Genomic DNA, 17,947 nt, shown 5'->3' with positions numbered 1-17,947 from the left:
ACCGCCCTCTGCATTTCCTGTATATGTCCCTCTTTCCTCCATCTACCACTTCTGAGACGCATGGCTTAACAGCAGAAGCAATCAAAGCTCATTTTAAAATAAACTAGTGAAGATTGTCCCAGTTGGATCTGCAGCTCCACACCCAAACAACTCAACTATCATTCCAACACACTGTTTGATCACTGCATACAATCATAAAAAAACAGGCCAAAAGCTAAAAAGATAAAAATGTGTGTATTTAATGAGGAAAAAAAGATAACTGAAAAAGACACCCATAGGTAAGAGAGAGAAAAAAATTAAACCAAAGCAGACTCATTTAGAGTTTCCTTTCAAATGCATCAGTTCACGGAAGTAAAACAGGTTGATTGACCAAGATACTCAGATTTTCCTGCAATCAAAGGATCTCAATATGAACTCAATCATCATTATTTGTCTCATTTGTGTCTCATTGCTTAATTTCTGAGATAGATCAGTCAGAAACTGTTATTTTATTATCATTTAGATACTATTATAGTTTTTATTAATATTTTGAATTATTTTTTTAATTTTATATACTCTATTTTTATTGTAATTTTAGGTAGTTTTCATAAATTTGTTGTGGGTATTTGTCATTATCATCATCTCCATCATCACTAATATATATAGTTTTTATTAAAGGGTTATTCCCCAAAAATGGAAATTCTGTCATTAATTACTCACCCTCATGTCGTTCCACACCTGTAAGACCTTCGAAACACAAATTAAGATATTTTTGATGAAATCCGATGGTCAGTGAGGCCTGCATTGCCAGCAAGATAATTAACACTTTCAATGCCCAGAAAGGTACAAAAGACATATTTAAAACAGTTCATGTGAGTACAGTGGTTCAACCTTAATGTTATGAAGCGACGAGAATACTTTTTGTACACCAAAGTCTAAAGTCACCCTTCACTAGATATTGTTGAATAAAGTCGTTATTTTGTTTTTTTTTTGGTGCAAAAAAGTATTCTCATCGCTTCATAACATTAAGGTTGAACCACTGTAGTCACATGAACGGTTTTAAATACGTCTTTAGTAGATTTCTGGGCATTGAAAGTGTTAATTGTCTTGCTGGCAATGCAGGCCTCACTGAGCCATCGGATTTCAAAATATCTTAATTTGTGTTCTGAAGATGAATTTTCATTTTTGGGTAAACTAACCCTTTAATTTTGTATTTAAGTTTTAGTTTCAGTTACTTTATTTTGCACTAAAAATTATCAGATTTTTGTATTATTTTAATTTGTTATATTTTCAATATGTATTTTATATTTTTCTTTTATTCTATTGTATGGGGGTACCATTTTTTTTTTTTTTTGGCTTTAGCTTTAATTTGAGTTAACTATAATAACCGTGATCAAGTACTTTTTTTTTTTTTTCCTGGATGGACCAAGAGACTTTCATTTATTTACTTGATATCACAATGATAAGAGTCTAAACTACGGTGTGTCTCATTATTGATCGTATTTAGGAAATTCATTAGAGGTGCCACTTTCTCACAAGTCACTCACTGCATGAACTATGAACCAAATGGTTACAGGTAAATAATTATACAAGTGCAATAGGGACACTCTTAATGAATGCACTGAGATTTTTACAGAACTTGTAAGTGCTGGTTATGCAATGACAGACTACTTTCACGTAATAGAGTCACAGGCAAAACAGATAAAAGAGTAGAAAATGTTCTAAGATCAGTTCCTGCCCCTTATACACACATATAAAACACCTGCTTAGCCTAACAGCCATTCAGAGAAATGGTTCAAAGAGACCTTATGAATCACTTCTAAGAAAAGACAAGCATAAAATACACAAAACAAAACTAAAACCATACTTGATTCAAGATGCTGTGCAATTTCAGTCACACTGTGAAAAAGTTAAAGTAGTATTATAATCCTGTTAATCAAATAGCATACAGAAAAAAGCAAGTGTCGAATGAACGAATGAATGAATGAATGAATGAATGAATTGGATTGAATTGGAATTAATATGTTAGTGGATTGTGTTCATGTGATAAAGTAGACCAGTGATTACTCTTTTAGGACACCTGTGTCCACAATGAATCAGTCAGAAAACAAAATGTACAAATGAAAAACTAGGACATTATGTCATGCTGACATCACATGGTACAATATGGAAGGAGAATGCAGAAAACTAGACCAGGTGTTGTTTAATAAAAACTGCTGAGATGAACTCCTGCTGATATTGCTCAACATACCGTCAGCCGACCAAACCACACAAACACTGTCAACAGAGGCCCATTCCAGTACAAACACAATGGCTAAATCCACACCAGCAGAAACAAGTGCAAAATGAGTAAAGGAGCAAATATTCAAAATGTTCCCAGATGACAGTTCTCTGAGTCACAGCAGGTCATTGGTCAATGTTTAATTAGAGTTTTAATTTTCCTCCAGAATGTGTGAAGATTACAAAACTAGCATTCAGAGACACCAGAATGAGTTAATGCAATAAGAACTGTCCACATACTATATGCTGCAGTCACAACAGTGATCCTAACCACACTTTTAGATGATTTCAAAAAGCACTTTTGACCTAACAGGGTTGTGTTGCAAAGTTGATTTACTAAATGGGGCAAATTAGCCTGAGCGCAATTCCACGAATGTGCCGATGGAAGTGGCAAGTTTTGCGCATGATCTGCTGATGCGCAAATTAAACAACACAGACGCAGACACAATCATTTACATAATGACCAACGCAATCTACCAAGAGCAGTGCAAATTAGCATTGGGTCACAAATAAGCAGAACTGATGCTCATCAGGTGCGGGTCGACACAGGCGCAACTTGTTGTAATGACATGTAATCTGACAAACACATACACACACATATACCAACATGGCTTGGTAAATGATATGTTCAGATAATGTCTTCTGGCATTCCAAAGAAATACGAGTGGAAAACATTTTCTCCCTTCTACCACGCGCTCTATGTTCTCCGCGGTTTCTCCTCCTAGCAGCAACAATAGCAGCCATGTCGCAAAATGGGTTAAGACATGCTTTTTTAATAATAATGGCGCAAATACCAGTAAATTGATTAGCGCAAACGTTAGTAAATCGTGTTGCGTGATTCATTTAAATACTCTCCTCCCATACATTTTGCGTCTGAAAGGGAAACTCCTATAAATGCATATGCAATAAGGTCAGCGGCAAAAACAACTCAGTCCACGCCTTTTTAACGCTGATTTTTGCACTGCGTGTCTTTAGTAAATCCCAACAGTAGTTTAACGCCAAAAGAGGGTTTGCGCTGGCGCAAGCTGTTAGTAAATCTGGCCCTAAATGATTTATCCATGCACATAATTTTTTTTTTTTTTTTTTTTTTTTTTTTTCAAAATTCAAATGCCCTCATAATCTTTAATTAAAATCATTAATCTATCCCTCGAAACAACGTCTGTTCTCTTCATGCCGTGTGTCTCGGCAGAGGGTGGGACTAAATATCTTCCACAACTGACTGCAAACTGACATTCAGATCTGCCTCCATTTAGTTAGCAACACCCATCTACCTACAATCCAACCAATTCCCGAAGGACGAAATCAAATCCTGCCATACATTTTTTTCTCATTCCAGAGGCTGTTTCACTCAGACATGTCACAATAGGGAAGAAAATACTATCGCAACTTCTATTTCATGCCAACTTTAATGAAAACCTGGTCCAGAGCACTCAGGACCTCAGACTGGGCTGAAGGTTTACCTTCCAACAGGACAATGAGACTAAGCACAAAGCTAAGGCAACACAAGAGTGGCCTAGGGACGACTTGAACCGAATCACACATCTCTGAAGAGAGCTGAAAATGGCTGTCAACCAACGGTCCCCATCTAACCTGAAAGAGTTTAAGAGGATCTTCAGAGAAGAATGGCAGAAAATCCCCAAATCCAGGTGTGCAATGCTTGTCCCATTGACATGAGGCAGCTTCAACTTAGTATTGAGTTAAGGGTCTAAAACTGCAATTTGATATTTCTTTATATATATATATATATATATATATACACATTTGCAAAGTTATCACAAATTTGCTATTTGCTTTTGCTTTGTATAGGGTATGAAGTTTAGATTGATGTTATAAAAAAAAGCATTTTAGCACAAGGCTGCAATGCAACAAAATGAGAAAAAATGAAAGGGTCTGAAAACCTTCAGAACACACAAACACACACACACGCATACACACACGCATGCACACACGCATACACGCACACGCCTTACACAGTTTAAACATCAGAACTGGAACATGAATTATTTAATCAGTTATTTAACACAATGAATAATTAAATTAGACAAAAATTACTTTCCGAATTACTGCTGTTAATTACATAAAGGGGCTGTTTTAACCTAGTAAGTAGAGCTTCAAGATTAATCGTTAAAAGATCGCAATCACTATTCAAACACCCATGCAATCTTATCCCTAAAAAATTGACAACGATTGTAACAAAGATACAATGCATATCAATAAAGATCGTATCAATTACACCATTACACCTGTAGGTGGTGACAAATGACTGTTAAAAATATGTATCATTGAATGATTCATTCAGGAGATTAGTTCAGAAACGCTGATCTATCCAGTAGTGTAACAAGTGAAGTCGTTATGAGTGTCATTCATTCAAACAAATAAAAAAAAAATTAAAATTTTTTTTTTTTTTTTTTTAAATAGACTGAAACAACATTTTGTAAGAACCTTTAGTCAATTGTTATTTTGTTTAGTTGTCCATTCAGAACCATGGGATTCTACTAGTAAGGGTAAGTATATAAAATAATCCTCTATAATTTATTAAGAGGTACATTTGATTGTATATTTAACAAAAGTGCACTGATGCTACTAATGCTCCCATTCCAGTTCATACTTACTATTTATTTTCTAGAGAGACATTTCAATAACCATTCAAAACCTTCTGAATGAAGATTCTGAATGCCATTGACGGGAACTCTACTGTTGAGCAAACACATACAAGCTTTATGTAGGGAGCCCTTTTTTAAAATGTCATTGAGCACCAAGTTTTAGAAGTGGTCAGCAGATGTGTTCAGTCTGCTTCCTCGAACGTGCTCTCACACCATCTGCTTGGCAGACTATCAGGTCACCGTAGTGATCGAGAGGAAAGGCGGGTTGCTAGGTAATTTGGGGTCCCAGAAGGAGAATATCACACATCAGAAAGGACATAAACGTCACATGGGCTTAATGTGAAAGGTCTCGCAAATTGCAGGGCTTTATCATGGAGATCAAAGGATTCTCTAACCAATATTAAGAGCCTGTCTGTTTTCACGCTGAGGATTGCAGGTAGACAAGCCACTTTGATACATACAGGTGCAAAACAGAGAACAAAGCAGCTACAATTGCAAATGATTCCTTGTGACGCTACAAAAATATCAGAGCCAATGATATCCAGAATACGCCAATACAAGATATCCACATCAGTCACGTAATTCATATCACATATGAACAAACAGTAGCACACATATTTGAAAGTATTTGACCATGATTAATATTTTTCTTTAATAATTATAAATTTTTTAGATTTTCATTAAATAAAAACTGAAATTTCAGTCTGATCCTCAGACAAATCTATTTGTATGACAAATCGCATTGACTACCGCTTATTTATTTGTTTGATAATCCCTGATATTACTCTGATTTCTTGAAAACAGCAGTGTGAACATTCTCCAAAACACCTCCTTTTGTGTTCCACAGAAGAAAGAAAGTCATATCGGTTTGGGACTACATGAGGGAGAGAAAATAATTACAGAATTTTCATTTCTGAGTGAAGTATCCCTTTAAATGTGATAATAAAAAAGAGGGTGTGTTTGGGAGATTATGTCAGTACGAGTCTACTGCGTTAACAATCCGTTTCCTGCCACTGCTATCAACCTCAGCTTAACATGTAAATCTCTTTATGGAATGCTGTAGCGCTGACTGACACACATATATGGACATATCTGAGGGACAGCTGTTGTGCTTCAATAAAACTCATTTCACATTTTACACTTTACACTATCACAACTTATAACACTAAAAACAATACAAACAACATGGAAAATAACACCTATCCAAAAAACAGTTTACAAAGTTTATTCAGTTCACAGCGCAGCGCTCAGAAAATAACTAGTCTCCGCACCTTTAACCATGATCACAGACAACCGGCTCTCACAGTCTGTCAATAAAACCCTGATATCCCTCTGTCTGTCTGTCTGTCTGTCTGTCTCTCTCTCTCTCTCTCTCTCTCACACACACACACACAGATCTTTATACTACACTTGGCACTTGAGTTAAGAAAGAAATAGAAAAACATGAATTTCACTTACTCGACTGCTCTCTTTGAAAAGTTTAAAACTCATCCACTTTGGCATGACGACTTATCTGTCCTTCTTCTATGACTATCTGTGCTTTCTCTCTCTCTCTCCTCCCTCCCTCTGTTTCTCTCTCTCTAAAGCGTCTCTGATTGGTTTAGTTCAGCATTCAGTGCAGCTCTTCTCATGCATGAACACCAGAACGCTTGTCTGTATTGTCCACCTGTCCTCAAGCCTGTATGTTAAGGTGACAGGAAATTGCATAAACTATGCTACTATGTTATGACTGTGCCTTAAGAGCTAGTCTGACCAGCTAGCAGTTAGCCAATGAGTAATCAGTCTAACTTTTCAGATTCAAATTAGACCAAGCTACGGATGTATGTAACTGACTAAAAAAGTTGGGACCAATAAATTTGTATACACTCTAAAAAAATAATGTGTTGGCACAACAACAAAAAACTTAATTTGTAGCATAAACAATTTTTTTTTTTAAGTTGACTCAAAAAGATTAAGTCGCTCCAACTACCAGAGTTGTAGCCCTGAAACCAATTAATCTTATCTATTTCAGTTCAAATCAACAGCTATCACAATAGCACATGCTAACATAATTTATTTAGTATGTATATTTAATAACCAAGTAAGATATTACTTGTCACTGGCATTAGCACAGTCATTGCTTATAGAGTCAGTAGTGTTTACCTTCATGTATCTACTCTTCAGCACAATAGTAACCACAAAAACTTCAACATTACAGAAACTCTTAAAATGTCAAACATAACAGCATTAAACATTAACAGGTCTTTCACTTCACTAAAAAACACATACAATAACACTTAATTTCAACATTTATTCTCCTTATCCAGTCCTATGCAAAGCATGCTGGGAGCTAGAGATCCACTGCCTAATTTCTGAAGTTATCAAGACAATTTCATTATGTTACTACAGCTTTTTTTTTTTTTTTTTTTTAAAAAAGCAAATTAACACAGAAATTTAGGTTTATATTACAACAATACTAAGTTGATGTGATGATCAACATTATTATGTCAACAGAACTCAACAAAATAATGTTTGCAACTTAAAAGTTTTAAATAAAACAATAAATTGGAATTTTTTAACTTGCAACCATGTATTTAAGTTGTGGTAACAGGTCCCCTGAATTATTTTTTAGAGTATATATAATTGATGAGGGTTCCATATACTGTTATTTTAATTAATAATGAATTATCATGATGTTTGTGGGTAAAACTGACCGTAAAAATTTAAATACAATTCACTTAAAATCACACTATTAAAAATTAGTAAATAGTAACCATTGCAAATAGCACACAGATCAGCAACATTACAACATCTAATTTTCACATCATTGTATTTACAAACTGAATATACTGTAAAAAGTAATTATTAATAGATTGAATAGATCAGTAATTAAAATAGGTCTTTACTATCCCTAACTATGGCTTATTATTTTGGATCTTATCTCATTTTTATCACAAAGTACGTGCTTTCTGCAAATGTAATTGTTTCAAGTGTAATTGTTTAGATTTTAAACTTTTAAAATTGTGAGCAAAACAATCCCGCACCCTGTTCAGGTCCTTGTTATATGATACATACTGTATGTGCAGTATTACTTTAATTTGACATGAATAGTTAGTTTGTGACTACTTTGAAACCCACAACATATGGTTTAAATCACAACGTAAGAATGGCTGCTTGAACCTTGTTGTTGCGAGTGATTTAAATCAAAGACACATGGACCGTCTACTAAAACCTCTTTCTAGACTCTTAAAAAGAAAACTTTTAAAATAATTCCATGGTGATGGGACAAAAATACATATTTTAATGAAAAAAAAAAAAAAATGTAATAGGGCTAAATACAGTTTCATCTTCAAGATGAAGCCAGCAAGAAGTATTAAATGGTGTGTGATGGTCTTGTGACATGCGTTCAGCACTGAGCTGTACGGATAAAAGCATCATTATGCAGTATGATGAATGTGATTTCCGCAGTGTACAGTAATAAACAGTCCCTGAGCTGTTGTGAGTGAATGAAGGAAACTCTTATTCCAGAGAGACGCACACCACTCACACTGTGTCCTTAGCTCACACCAGCCTGAAAACAACAGAGAACTGACTTCAGCTCAGTACTGCACAGGAGCATTAAAGAAACCTGTGTGGAAACAGTCACTGTTTGCACAATGCCATTTTGAGGAACCAGCAGTGCAGAAAACATGCTGCCGCTTTAAAGGGCTTTCAAAATCTGAACAAAATAACCAATTACAAACACACAACAAGCTGAACCCTAACCACAAGACCAACAGACAGTCAGGCTTGTAAAAGACAATAAACAGGCAGCAATAGAAACAGTGTTTCAGTGCTCACTCAATGTGTATGTGTGTGTGTGTGTGAATAACTGGTGTCATTGTGTATTTCTAAAAGATGTGTTTCAACTGAGACCAAAACTGGGATGTGCAAAACTACACATTTATAAAACCAACATTGGGTCTAGTCAGTGGGTTGTCTGAATGACTAGAAGGTCTTAAGGAAGCCCTGTATAACTAGGATAGTTTAGGGTCATTTTCAGCATACACCAATCTAATGAGTTTTTAGCGACATAGTTTTTCAACTAACAGATATTCAACTTTTTTTTCCTTCACAAAAGTGGTACTTTAACCCTCCTAGACTGTTGTACTTTTGCTGTTCACAAACTTTTGATCTAATTGACCTCTCCTAAGTTGCTAAATAATTGTGCTTGGCAGGATTTTATTTTACTTATTTATTTAAGGAAATAATAAAAATTTCCTGGAAACAATAAAAGTATGTGCTTTTACTATGATTTGTATAAGCAAATAAGAAAACTTTTGAAACTTCACTACACTTATAGTATATACACTATAAATTGAAACATTTAGAAAACATTATAATCAGTCATGTACTGGGTCAGATTAATGCCATCTGGTTAAAAACACAAGAAGAAAGAAAAAAAAGAAAAGAAAGAAAACTAACAGGACTTCATGTCAGGTCAAAATCATGTTATGACAATAATGACCAGTAGATGGCTGAAGTGCTCTTTGCTGCTACCAACTGTATAAGAATTCTAGATTTGATGTTTTTAAGTTATACATTTGCATATTCATTTGTACATTATCCAACTATTATTCATCAAAGTTTAGGCTTTATTTTTCTTTAATCACCTTGAGGTATCAATTTTGCAGTGATGCTTACAGTTATTTATATATAATATAATTTCACATACTACTAAATATATATACTATATAATTATATATATCTATACTATATAAATATATATGCATATGTCTTTAAGGGCTCTGCAGAAAGATATATATGGTGATGGTAAAAATTATATTATATTATATTACATTATTAAGTGCTGTCAAACGATTAATCGTGATTAATCATATCCAAAATAAAAGTTTGTGTTTACATAATATCTGTGTGTACTCTGTATATTTATTATGTATATAAATACACACACATACATGTATTTATTTAATAAATATTTACAGGTATACATTATATATAAATATATTTTAGATATAAATATAATTTTTTTGCTAAATAAATACACACACACATATACATACATATATATATATATATACACATATATATATATATATATATATATATATATACATATTATATATATATATATATATATATATATAATGTGTGTGTGTGTGTGTCCTCAAAAATTAGGATGAGAAAATAATCCATATTACAAAAAATAAAACAACGCAAATATTACAAAATGTGACAGAAATTGAACAAGTCACTTTTCTAAAGGAACACTGTCCAACAGTGACACCCGCAGGTGAAATTACAGCTCATAGAGAATGAACAGAGCCTCTAAAGCGTGCGGTAGGTTTTGTGGGGGGTAATAGAGAATGAATGGGGGAAAGTCACGTGAGAAGAGGCAGTGCCTCCATCGCGCTTGATTGGATATGATTGGTTTGTGTGATAAATCCCTCGTCTTATTTACGTGTGTGTTCCGCGCATCATTCTGAATGAACAAAATGATGGCATCAATAGGAGGACTAATTTAAAAGTAAGTAAACAGCTCACCCACTTAGATATCACCGCTTTATGTCACGTCAAAATCAAACGTGGAAAAACCTGAAAACATGATGACTGCTGGGGTTTTATTGAGTAATCAGCTTGGTGAAATTAAAGATACATCTTCGTGTCTGTGACAGTGTTTACCAAGCATGACTGATGATCCGAAATAAGTTGACTATTAAAAAGAACAGCTGAAAATCAATAGGCTACACAAATAAAATATATTGTTTAAATTGTTACTGCCTTTAGTTATTATTTTGGAATATGTAAAAATGTTTAAAACACTAACTTGATGAGATTGACATGGTTTAATAAACAGAACTGCACAATACTTCTGCGAGATAACATAGTTTTGCGAGCAAATGGAACATTGGGATCACAAACTTCCTCTCTCACAAAGTGCAGAGCATTGTCAACAGTGCATTTCACAGAGTACTTTAAGATCCAAGCAGGATCTTCTGCCCTTAAAGGAAATGATACTCCTTCAAACAGAGTCAAGAGTTGGTAAAACTCACTCAAAAACATGTTCTCCTCAAGCAAGTCACAGTGATGTTGTCATCTTCAAACCAATCCAACCTCACAACACAAACACGCTCAACTCATAAAACAAAACAAGCCATTAACCAAAGCCAAACGGCCTAAAACACAAGCACAAACACATGTTGTTAGGAGGACACGTGTGAAATGTGCCTTACTTTGATTTGATAGGGTGCCTCATAGTTCCTATGAGGACTGAATCCAGCACACAATTTGAAGAGACTTTTCATGGCTGTACATGACTGTTTAACACATCTGTTTACTCATGACCGCTGTACTCATCATCTGTGCTGGAGCATGACAGCCCCTGCTCCATAACTAAAGCAGGGAAACCCTGTGTGACATACACCTGTCAATCACTCATCACCTGACCCTTCTCGGGGCGGAGTCTGGAGTTTGGGCCTGACTTTTAGAAGAAAGAGATGCTGAATTTGGAACCGTATACTAGTACGCAGCCCTGGACATGACATGCAGAAGAAAAATAGTAGGCTAAATCGTGCGCTCGATTTATTAATTTGTTCCTTCGATTTACTAAAACGTGCGCACAATTTACTATTTCGTTCCCTCGATTTATAAATCATGCGCATGAACGAAATAGTAAATCGTGCACACGATTTATTAAATTGAGGGAACAAATTAGTAAATCATGCGCACGATTTTTTTTTTTTTTTTTTTGCATGTCATGGCTCCGTATACTAGCATACTACGCTACTAGCTATGATATTTTTACCATATATATTAAGGTAATATATATGGTAAATTAGTATGCTAGTTCCAAATTCAGCAATAGTGTGCAACAGTTGTTTTATGGAAGTAAAAAAAAAAAAAAGATTTTAATGATAATTGATCAACCTTATAAACCTAAGACAGACTTTTTGTGAGTTCCAAGGTTGTTAATCGATTGTATATGCTTTTGATGAAGCCATCTGTTTGCATTATTTCAATATTTTTTTTTTTTTTTTTTTTTTAAATAATACTGTTTAATGGCAGAATTTGTGGTGAAAACTACATTACCCATAATGCTGTGCAGAAAATTCCATCAATCAGAGAGTCACGGCCAGCAAATCATGACAAAAGTGCTTGCAGGGTACGGACACCCCCATGAAGCACCGCAAATTATGCAATCAAGTTGGTCTCTCTCTACGCTCTCAAAATACTTAAAACACTTGTATATATATATATATATACTGTATATATACATACTTGGCAATGAACTTAAAATATATTGTTTCTATAGATATAATCAACAACTTTAAATGAATACTTTTATACTTCTCCATCGTTTTTTAATTCGATTGTCATTCGCAATGCTTCATGGGATTGTAATTCTTTCCATCATTAAAGCCATTATGTACACAGTCTTGTACCTTTGTCTTCTTTTCTGATTTTCGAAAACTTTATTGCTTCAAATAAAATGTTGTTAATAAAATGTTTGTAATGTTGTGCTTCACCACATAGCTCTTTGGCCTGGTTCATGGCTTATAATGTTTTAACAAAGACTTTTTGAAATCCCTGTAGGAAAGATGAATGGAAAAAATGCATATTGTTTTTTATTAAGTACTGTCCTGAGTAAGATATTTTACATAAAAGATGTTTATATATTTTTGTGATGGTTGTTCATGAGTCCCTTGTTTGTTCTCAGCAGTTAAACTGAGCTCTGTTCTTCAGAAAAATCCTCCAGGTCCTGCAGATTCTTTGGTTTTCAAGGATTTTTCTGCATATTTGAATCCTTGCCAGCAGTGACTGTATGATTTTGAGATCTATTTTTTTCATGCTGAGGACAACTGAGGGACTCAGACAAAACTATTAAAAAAGGTTCAAACATTCACTGATGCTCCAGAAGGAAACACAATGCATTAAAGGATTAGTTCACTTTCCAATTAAAATTTCATGATAAAATTTTAATGTGGACTATATGTAAACATCTTTTATGTAAAATATCTTACTCAGGACAGTAGTAAATAAAAAAATAATCTCTAAATACAAAAATAATCTCTCTTATTTTGTTAAAATTATTCACATAGACTCACACAGATTCTGCAAGTGGTTCTTGCAACTGTATAATGTGCACATATGTAAATTTGTCTCTGAAGAATATCTAAATGACTCAAGGTTTGGCTAGTTATCACGGCTCCTTTAGCACCTGATGGTAAATGTTCCCCTGTGTGCCGTCTTTGATGTGAGTCTGTATTGAAGGGTTCCAATGACTACAGTGCACCTGAGATTAGTGTAGAAGCGAGAGCAGCTCCAGAGGTCAGAGGTCAGATCTGTGTGTTTGTACCTTGTCACTGTCCATAGTGTTCTGTGAGGTTCTAGATGCGATGGAGATGGTGTCCGGCTGACTGCTGCCGTCTCCCTGACTGTCAGCATCCTCACCAGTGTCCCTGCAACCAAACACACAAATAAAAGTCCCTATTTGCCATGTGCCCAAAGCTGAATACTTTATTCGGAAAGGCATGGATAATGACTTCAAAATTCAAACAAAAAATAATATTCGTTAGATACAATCACTCCTTGATCTTGCTTGTGAGCCAGGTGACAGCACGGTGCTTTAGAACAAACAACTAAAACGACAGAGCAATATTGAATGTGTAAAGTGAATGAGTGTAAACTCAACGAATGAATCAATACAATCTCAAGGCAACTATTTTATGTTTTTGCTGAGTTGGTGGCTAATTTGTATGAATTCATATGATCTCATTCACACCTTTTCGTAAGCTCTGCTTACAACCCACCAACAGTCAGATTCAGTTTTTAGGTTTAGGATCTAAAAATGTTACATTTTTATACGAATCATATCATACAAATTCATATGAAATCGCCCCATTGTAAAAGTTGAATTGCATTGTGTATACAAATAATTACGTTGCAGTTTCTGACAACTTCACGCTGCACTGAGAAGATAGCTAGAAGCATAGAAATATTTGAGTAGAAGCCTCATTCGTTAATGTGTATATATATTAGGACATCCGCACCGTCAGTTCCGCAAGCTATTTTTTCAATGGCTTTCAAAAAGTAGTGGAAACAAGTTTTTTCAGTATTATTATTTTAACCCTCAGGTTGTGTTCAGGTCATTTTGACCCGGAGAGGATTTTCTTTTTTGCAAAAATGCTAGTTAACATTATCGTATTGGACTAAAACTTACTGACTTTACTCACCCAGGGCATAACTACTTCTCCAAATTTTTTTGAGAATTTTCTTATTTTCTTATAAGAAAATTATTATAAGAAAATATAATAATTTATATTTTCCTTGTTACACTTCTGGTGTTCGCGGTCAAAAAAAGATCAGCCTACAAAAAATTGCTTATAAATCTCTCTTTACTCTATATTATGAATAAAAATAATTAACTTGATAAATTATGCTAGGCATATTTACTATATGTTCACTAAGAACGAAATATAATGATTTTTGGACAAACTTTCTGGTTTAGGGTCTGTTTACAACTAAAAACAGAAAACTTTTTATGCATTTCGGCTGTTCATTTACACGTCATCAGTTTTGAAAACTGTTTTCAAAGTGCAAGTTTTTGAAAACGGTACCGCTATTATCTCTATGTAAACTACAAAAATGCAAATTTGCGAAAATGGTGACGTGATGCGCATGCGTATTACAAGTTCAGTGTAGTGCTTCTTTACAAAGCGACATCGCCAACTACTGGCTTGGCATTAGTAATACAGGGTTTTTTAGTTGTTTTTGCAGATCCGTGTGAACAGGAATAGTTTTGACAATGGTGTTGTCTGTATGAGAAAAATGCGAAGGAAAAACGTTTCCGTTTTTAGTACATTGTTGTCGTGTAAACGTATCCTTAAAAATCATTGCAACAGATACAGATATTGGCTTTGCTGCAAACCCTTAGTTCCTATGTACAAATTTTAATTAGCAAAAGCAGTTTGCATGAAGAGAGACAATATGGCAAATGTTTTCAAATGAACACAAGCCTCCTGTATTGTCATGCATACATACTTATGAATATTCATGGATGTAGTGTTTTGTCTCAGTCATTCTACAGATTAAATTTACATTAGTCACTAATGTAATTGCATTTACATTTAGTCACTTAGCAGATGCTTTTATCCAAAGTGAAATATTTGATAACAACAACAAAAAAAAGCCGAATAACTGCAGTACCTTTTGAGAACCATTATGAGAGCTGATATTATGATTATATGACTGAATTTAGTGTTTCATTTTTAGGGCTGGTGTACTATATGCAATAGTAAAGTGTGCCTGACCTCTTGCTGTTGTTGCGGGGTTTGGCTGGTGCTTTGGGCATGTGGATGGGTTCCTTTAGTGCCCCCTTCAGGTGAATGATTCTCTCCTGGATGACCTCTCGGATGTTTTTAATCCATTCTTGCTTCACCTCAATGTTGGATGCCTGAAACAGACACAGTCATGCACATTTAAAACAGAAGATCCATGTTTGAAATGTCGGACCTGAATTATCAAAATTGTTGTTCACAAGCAATTTCACTGATTGAAACATGTTTACAAATACTAACTACTCAAAAAGTAATTGATTAATAATAAAATCAATAATAAAAGAGAGAGCATAATGTACCTTGAGGACCGTCTTGTTGTCAGATGAGGGTGTGCGTCCCACCCACAGGGCAAATTTACACGGGTCTCCCTCCACATGTTCTGTCACCCCTAATTCAGATGTCTGCAAACACAAAAAAAACAGAACATCACACAAAGATATTTAAATAAATTCAGTATTGATGGAAAACGTGTTTAAAAGCATTAAAGTATGGAGTATTTAAGAGTGAGATAACCTAAGTGTGAACTTATGTGTCTGACAAAATTAAAAGCATAGAGGCTTAAATAGTGTTTGTGAGACAAATCCAGATGACCGGAAGAAAACCGAAGGCACATCTGGCTCTGTTCACAGGCATATTGAACACAGTGAGAGGGGTGACAAACGCCCCATCTGGTCCGCACACCTGCGCTGGCTGCTTTCAGGTATGTGTGGAAACACTTAACAGAGTTACACAATGTGGTAAAACAGATGGGAAATGTAAAACTCAAACATAACTGTGCTCATGTGTGCACTAACTGACCTTCCCATGGTGCTTTCCTTTCGTTTATGTCATTGAAATGATCTGAAACAGGACTCAAAAAGGATTTAAAAAAAAAAAAAAATTCTGTTGTCTTTGTCAGCTCAGATTTGTTCTGATTGCACTGGCTATATTTTCATTGAACCCATCATTTTCATTTCATTTCTAACAATTTTTGTGTCAAAAATTATTCCAAGGAAATCAATGTTTTTATTCAGCAAGGATGCATTAAATTGATCAAAAGTGAAATTAAAGACTTTTATAATGTTACAAAAGAAAGACTTTCAAAGAATCCTACAAAATGTATCAAGGTTTCCACAAAATTATTAAGCAGCACAACCGTTTTCAATATTGATAATAATAAGAAATATTTCTTGAGCAGCAAATCAGCACATTGTGAATGAACATGTGACACTGAAGACTGGAGTAATGATGCTGAAAATTCAGCTTTGATCACATGAGTAAACTGCATTGTAAACTATATTCAACTAGAAAAAGGTTGAATTGTAATACTATTTCTCAATATTACTAATTTTAGTGGATTTCTGACCAAGTAAATGCAGCCTTCGTGAGCAAACAAACCGCAAGAGACTTCTCTTTAAAACTTTAAAACTTCTTTCCGATCCCAAACTTTTGAATTGCAGTGTATATGATGAATGGATGTAAAGTGTAGTAACTGACCACTGACCCAAGCAAGCGACCATCATCTGGCCCACACATACTGTTGAGCCCTGTGTGAAGTGATACTGTGTGTAGATGGAGTGATATAACCAGTACCAGTAGTTTGTTCTTGTAGATGTATTTGGATCGTCCAGCAGAGTCTTTGATTTCTTTGCTGAAGACGAGGGAGATCTCGAAGAGGAAGAGGTGGCGATCCCGTCCCTTACGGATCAGTGATTTGGGGTCCCACACCTGGAAGGTGTCCTGCAGGATGAGTTCACCCTGAACGTCCAGATTCTCATCAAAACCTGACGTGGGACAGAGAGCAGAAAACATCATGTCAGACGTTTAAGGCTTATTTAAGCATATGAGTAGAAAGGACAAACAAGTGTGTGTTTGTGTGTGTGTGTGGTCTTGGTCCTAATTATTGTCCTTGTGGGGACATTTTTTTGGTCCCCATGAGGAAAACAGCTTATAAATCACACTAATGATGTTTTTTTTAAAAAATGTAAAAATGCAGAAAGATTTCTGTGATGGGTAGGTTTAGAGGTAGGGTTAGGGTCAGGGGATAGAATATATATAGAATGTCTCCATAAAAAATTAAAACCCAACGTGTGTGTGCGTGTGTGTGTGTGTGTTCAGTAGAGTTCAGTACCCTCCAGCATGCTGACGTGCATGGCGTCATTGGCTCTCTTTGGCACACTCAGCATGACCTCCAGCCCATCTTTAATTTCACCTTTGCCTTCTTCACAGCAGGACAGCAGCTCCTGTAAGCACACATACTGTACTGCGCTGTACACTACACAGGGCACTGAACACCACACCTGATCTTCTCATCAGAACAAACACTGAATGCCTGGGAAACACACTGTACCTTGAGCAGCAGCTGGTATTTGGTGATCCTCTGCACAGGTTTGATAAGGTATGATGATATAGAGTTGGCCAGACCATGTCTCTTCTGAATATCCTGTTCAGAACAGACAAAAAGAATCGTCGTATATTAATATAAAACATAATTCACACACATACTGACAACTGCTAAAACTACTCTTTCACTGTGGTGAATGTAACAGTGACACGTGTTCAGTGACTCCATCTGCTGATTAATTTATAGTGCTCTGTTGAACATGCATGATGTCATTTCATTTCAAGTAAATTTTATTTCAGGTCATTTTACTTTATTTCAATAATATTAAAAAATCCAACCCATAGGCAAATGGCTAAAGATAAAAAAAGATAAAACATTTTTGGAGTTAATTAAATTAGACAGATGGTGAACCAACTCCAGGGTAAGGCTTCCCCTTTAAAACACAT

The 17,947-nt window shown here is 35.1% G+C and overlaps 1 protein-coding gene across 5 annotated transcripts in view; it reads right to left on the bottom strand.

Annotated features, from left to right (window-relative positions):
- Positions 1-17,947, bottom strand: part of kalrna (kalirin RhoGEF kinase a) — a 252,578-nt gene that overhangs the window by 64,491 nt on the left and 170,140 nt on the right. For 4 of the 5 annotated variants that reach the window (XM_051905418.1, XM_051905419.1, XM_051905420.1 and 1 more), the window contains 6 exons: positions 17,508-17,600; positions 17,289-17,400; positions 16,751-16,941; positions 15,478-15,579; positions 15,152-15,294; positions 13,198-13,300 (listed from right to left, as the gene is read on the bottom strand). In XM_051905418.1, coding sequence (XP_051761378.1) covers positions 13,198-13,300; positions 15,152-15,294; positions 15,478-15,579; positions 16,751-16,941; positions 17,289-17,400; positions 17,508-17,600 — 744 coding nt within the window. Of the gene's footprint in view, positions 1-6,320; positions 6,472-13,197; positions 13,301-15,151; positions 15,295-15,477; positions 15,580-16,750; positions 16,942-17,288; positions 17,401-17,507; positions 17,601-17,947 lie in introns of those variants that run through there. The other variant, XM_051905423.1, reaches the window with a different exon arrangement.

The sequence above is a fragment of the Ctenopharyngodon idella genome, chromosome 9 (genome assembly GCF_019924925.1).
Source record: "Ctenopharyngodon idella isolate HZGC_01 chromosome 9, HZGC01, whole genome shotgun sequence".
NCBI classification, from domain to species: Eukaryota; Metazoa; Chordata; class Actinopteri; order Cypriniformes; family Xenocyprididae; genus Ctenopharyngodon; species Ctenopharyngodon idella.
This window is presented reverse-complemented; position numbering and strand designations above follow the sequence as displayed.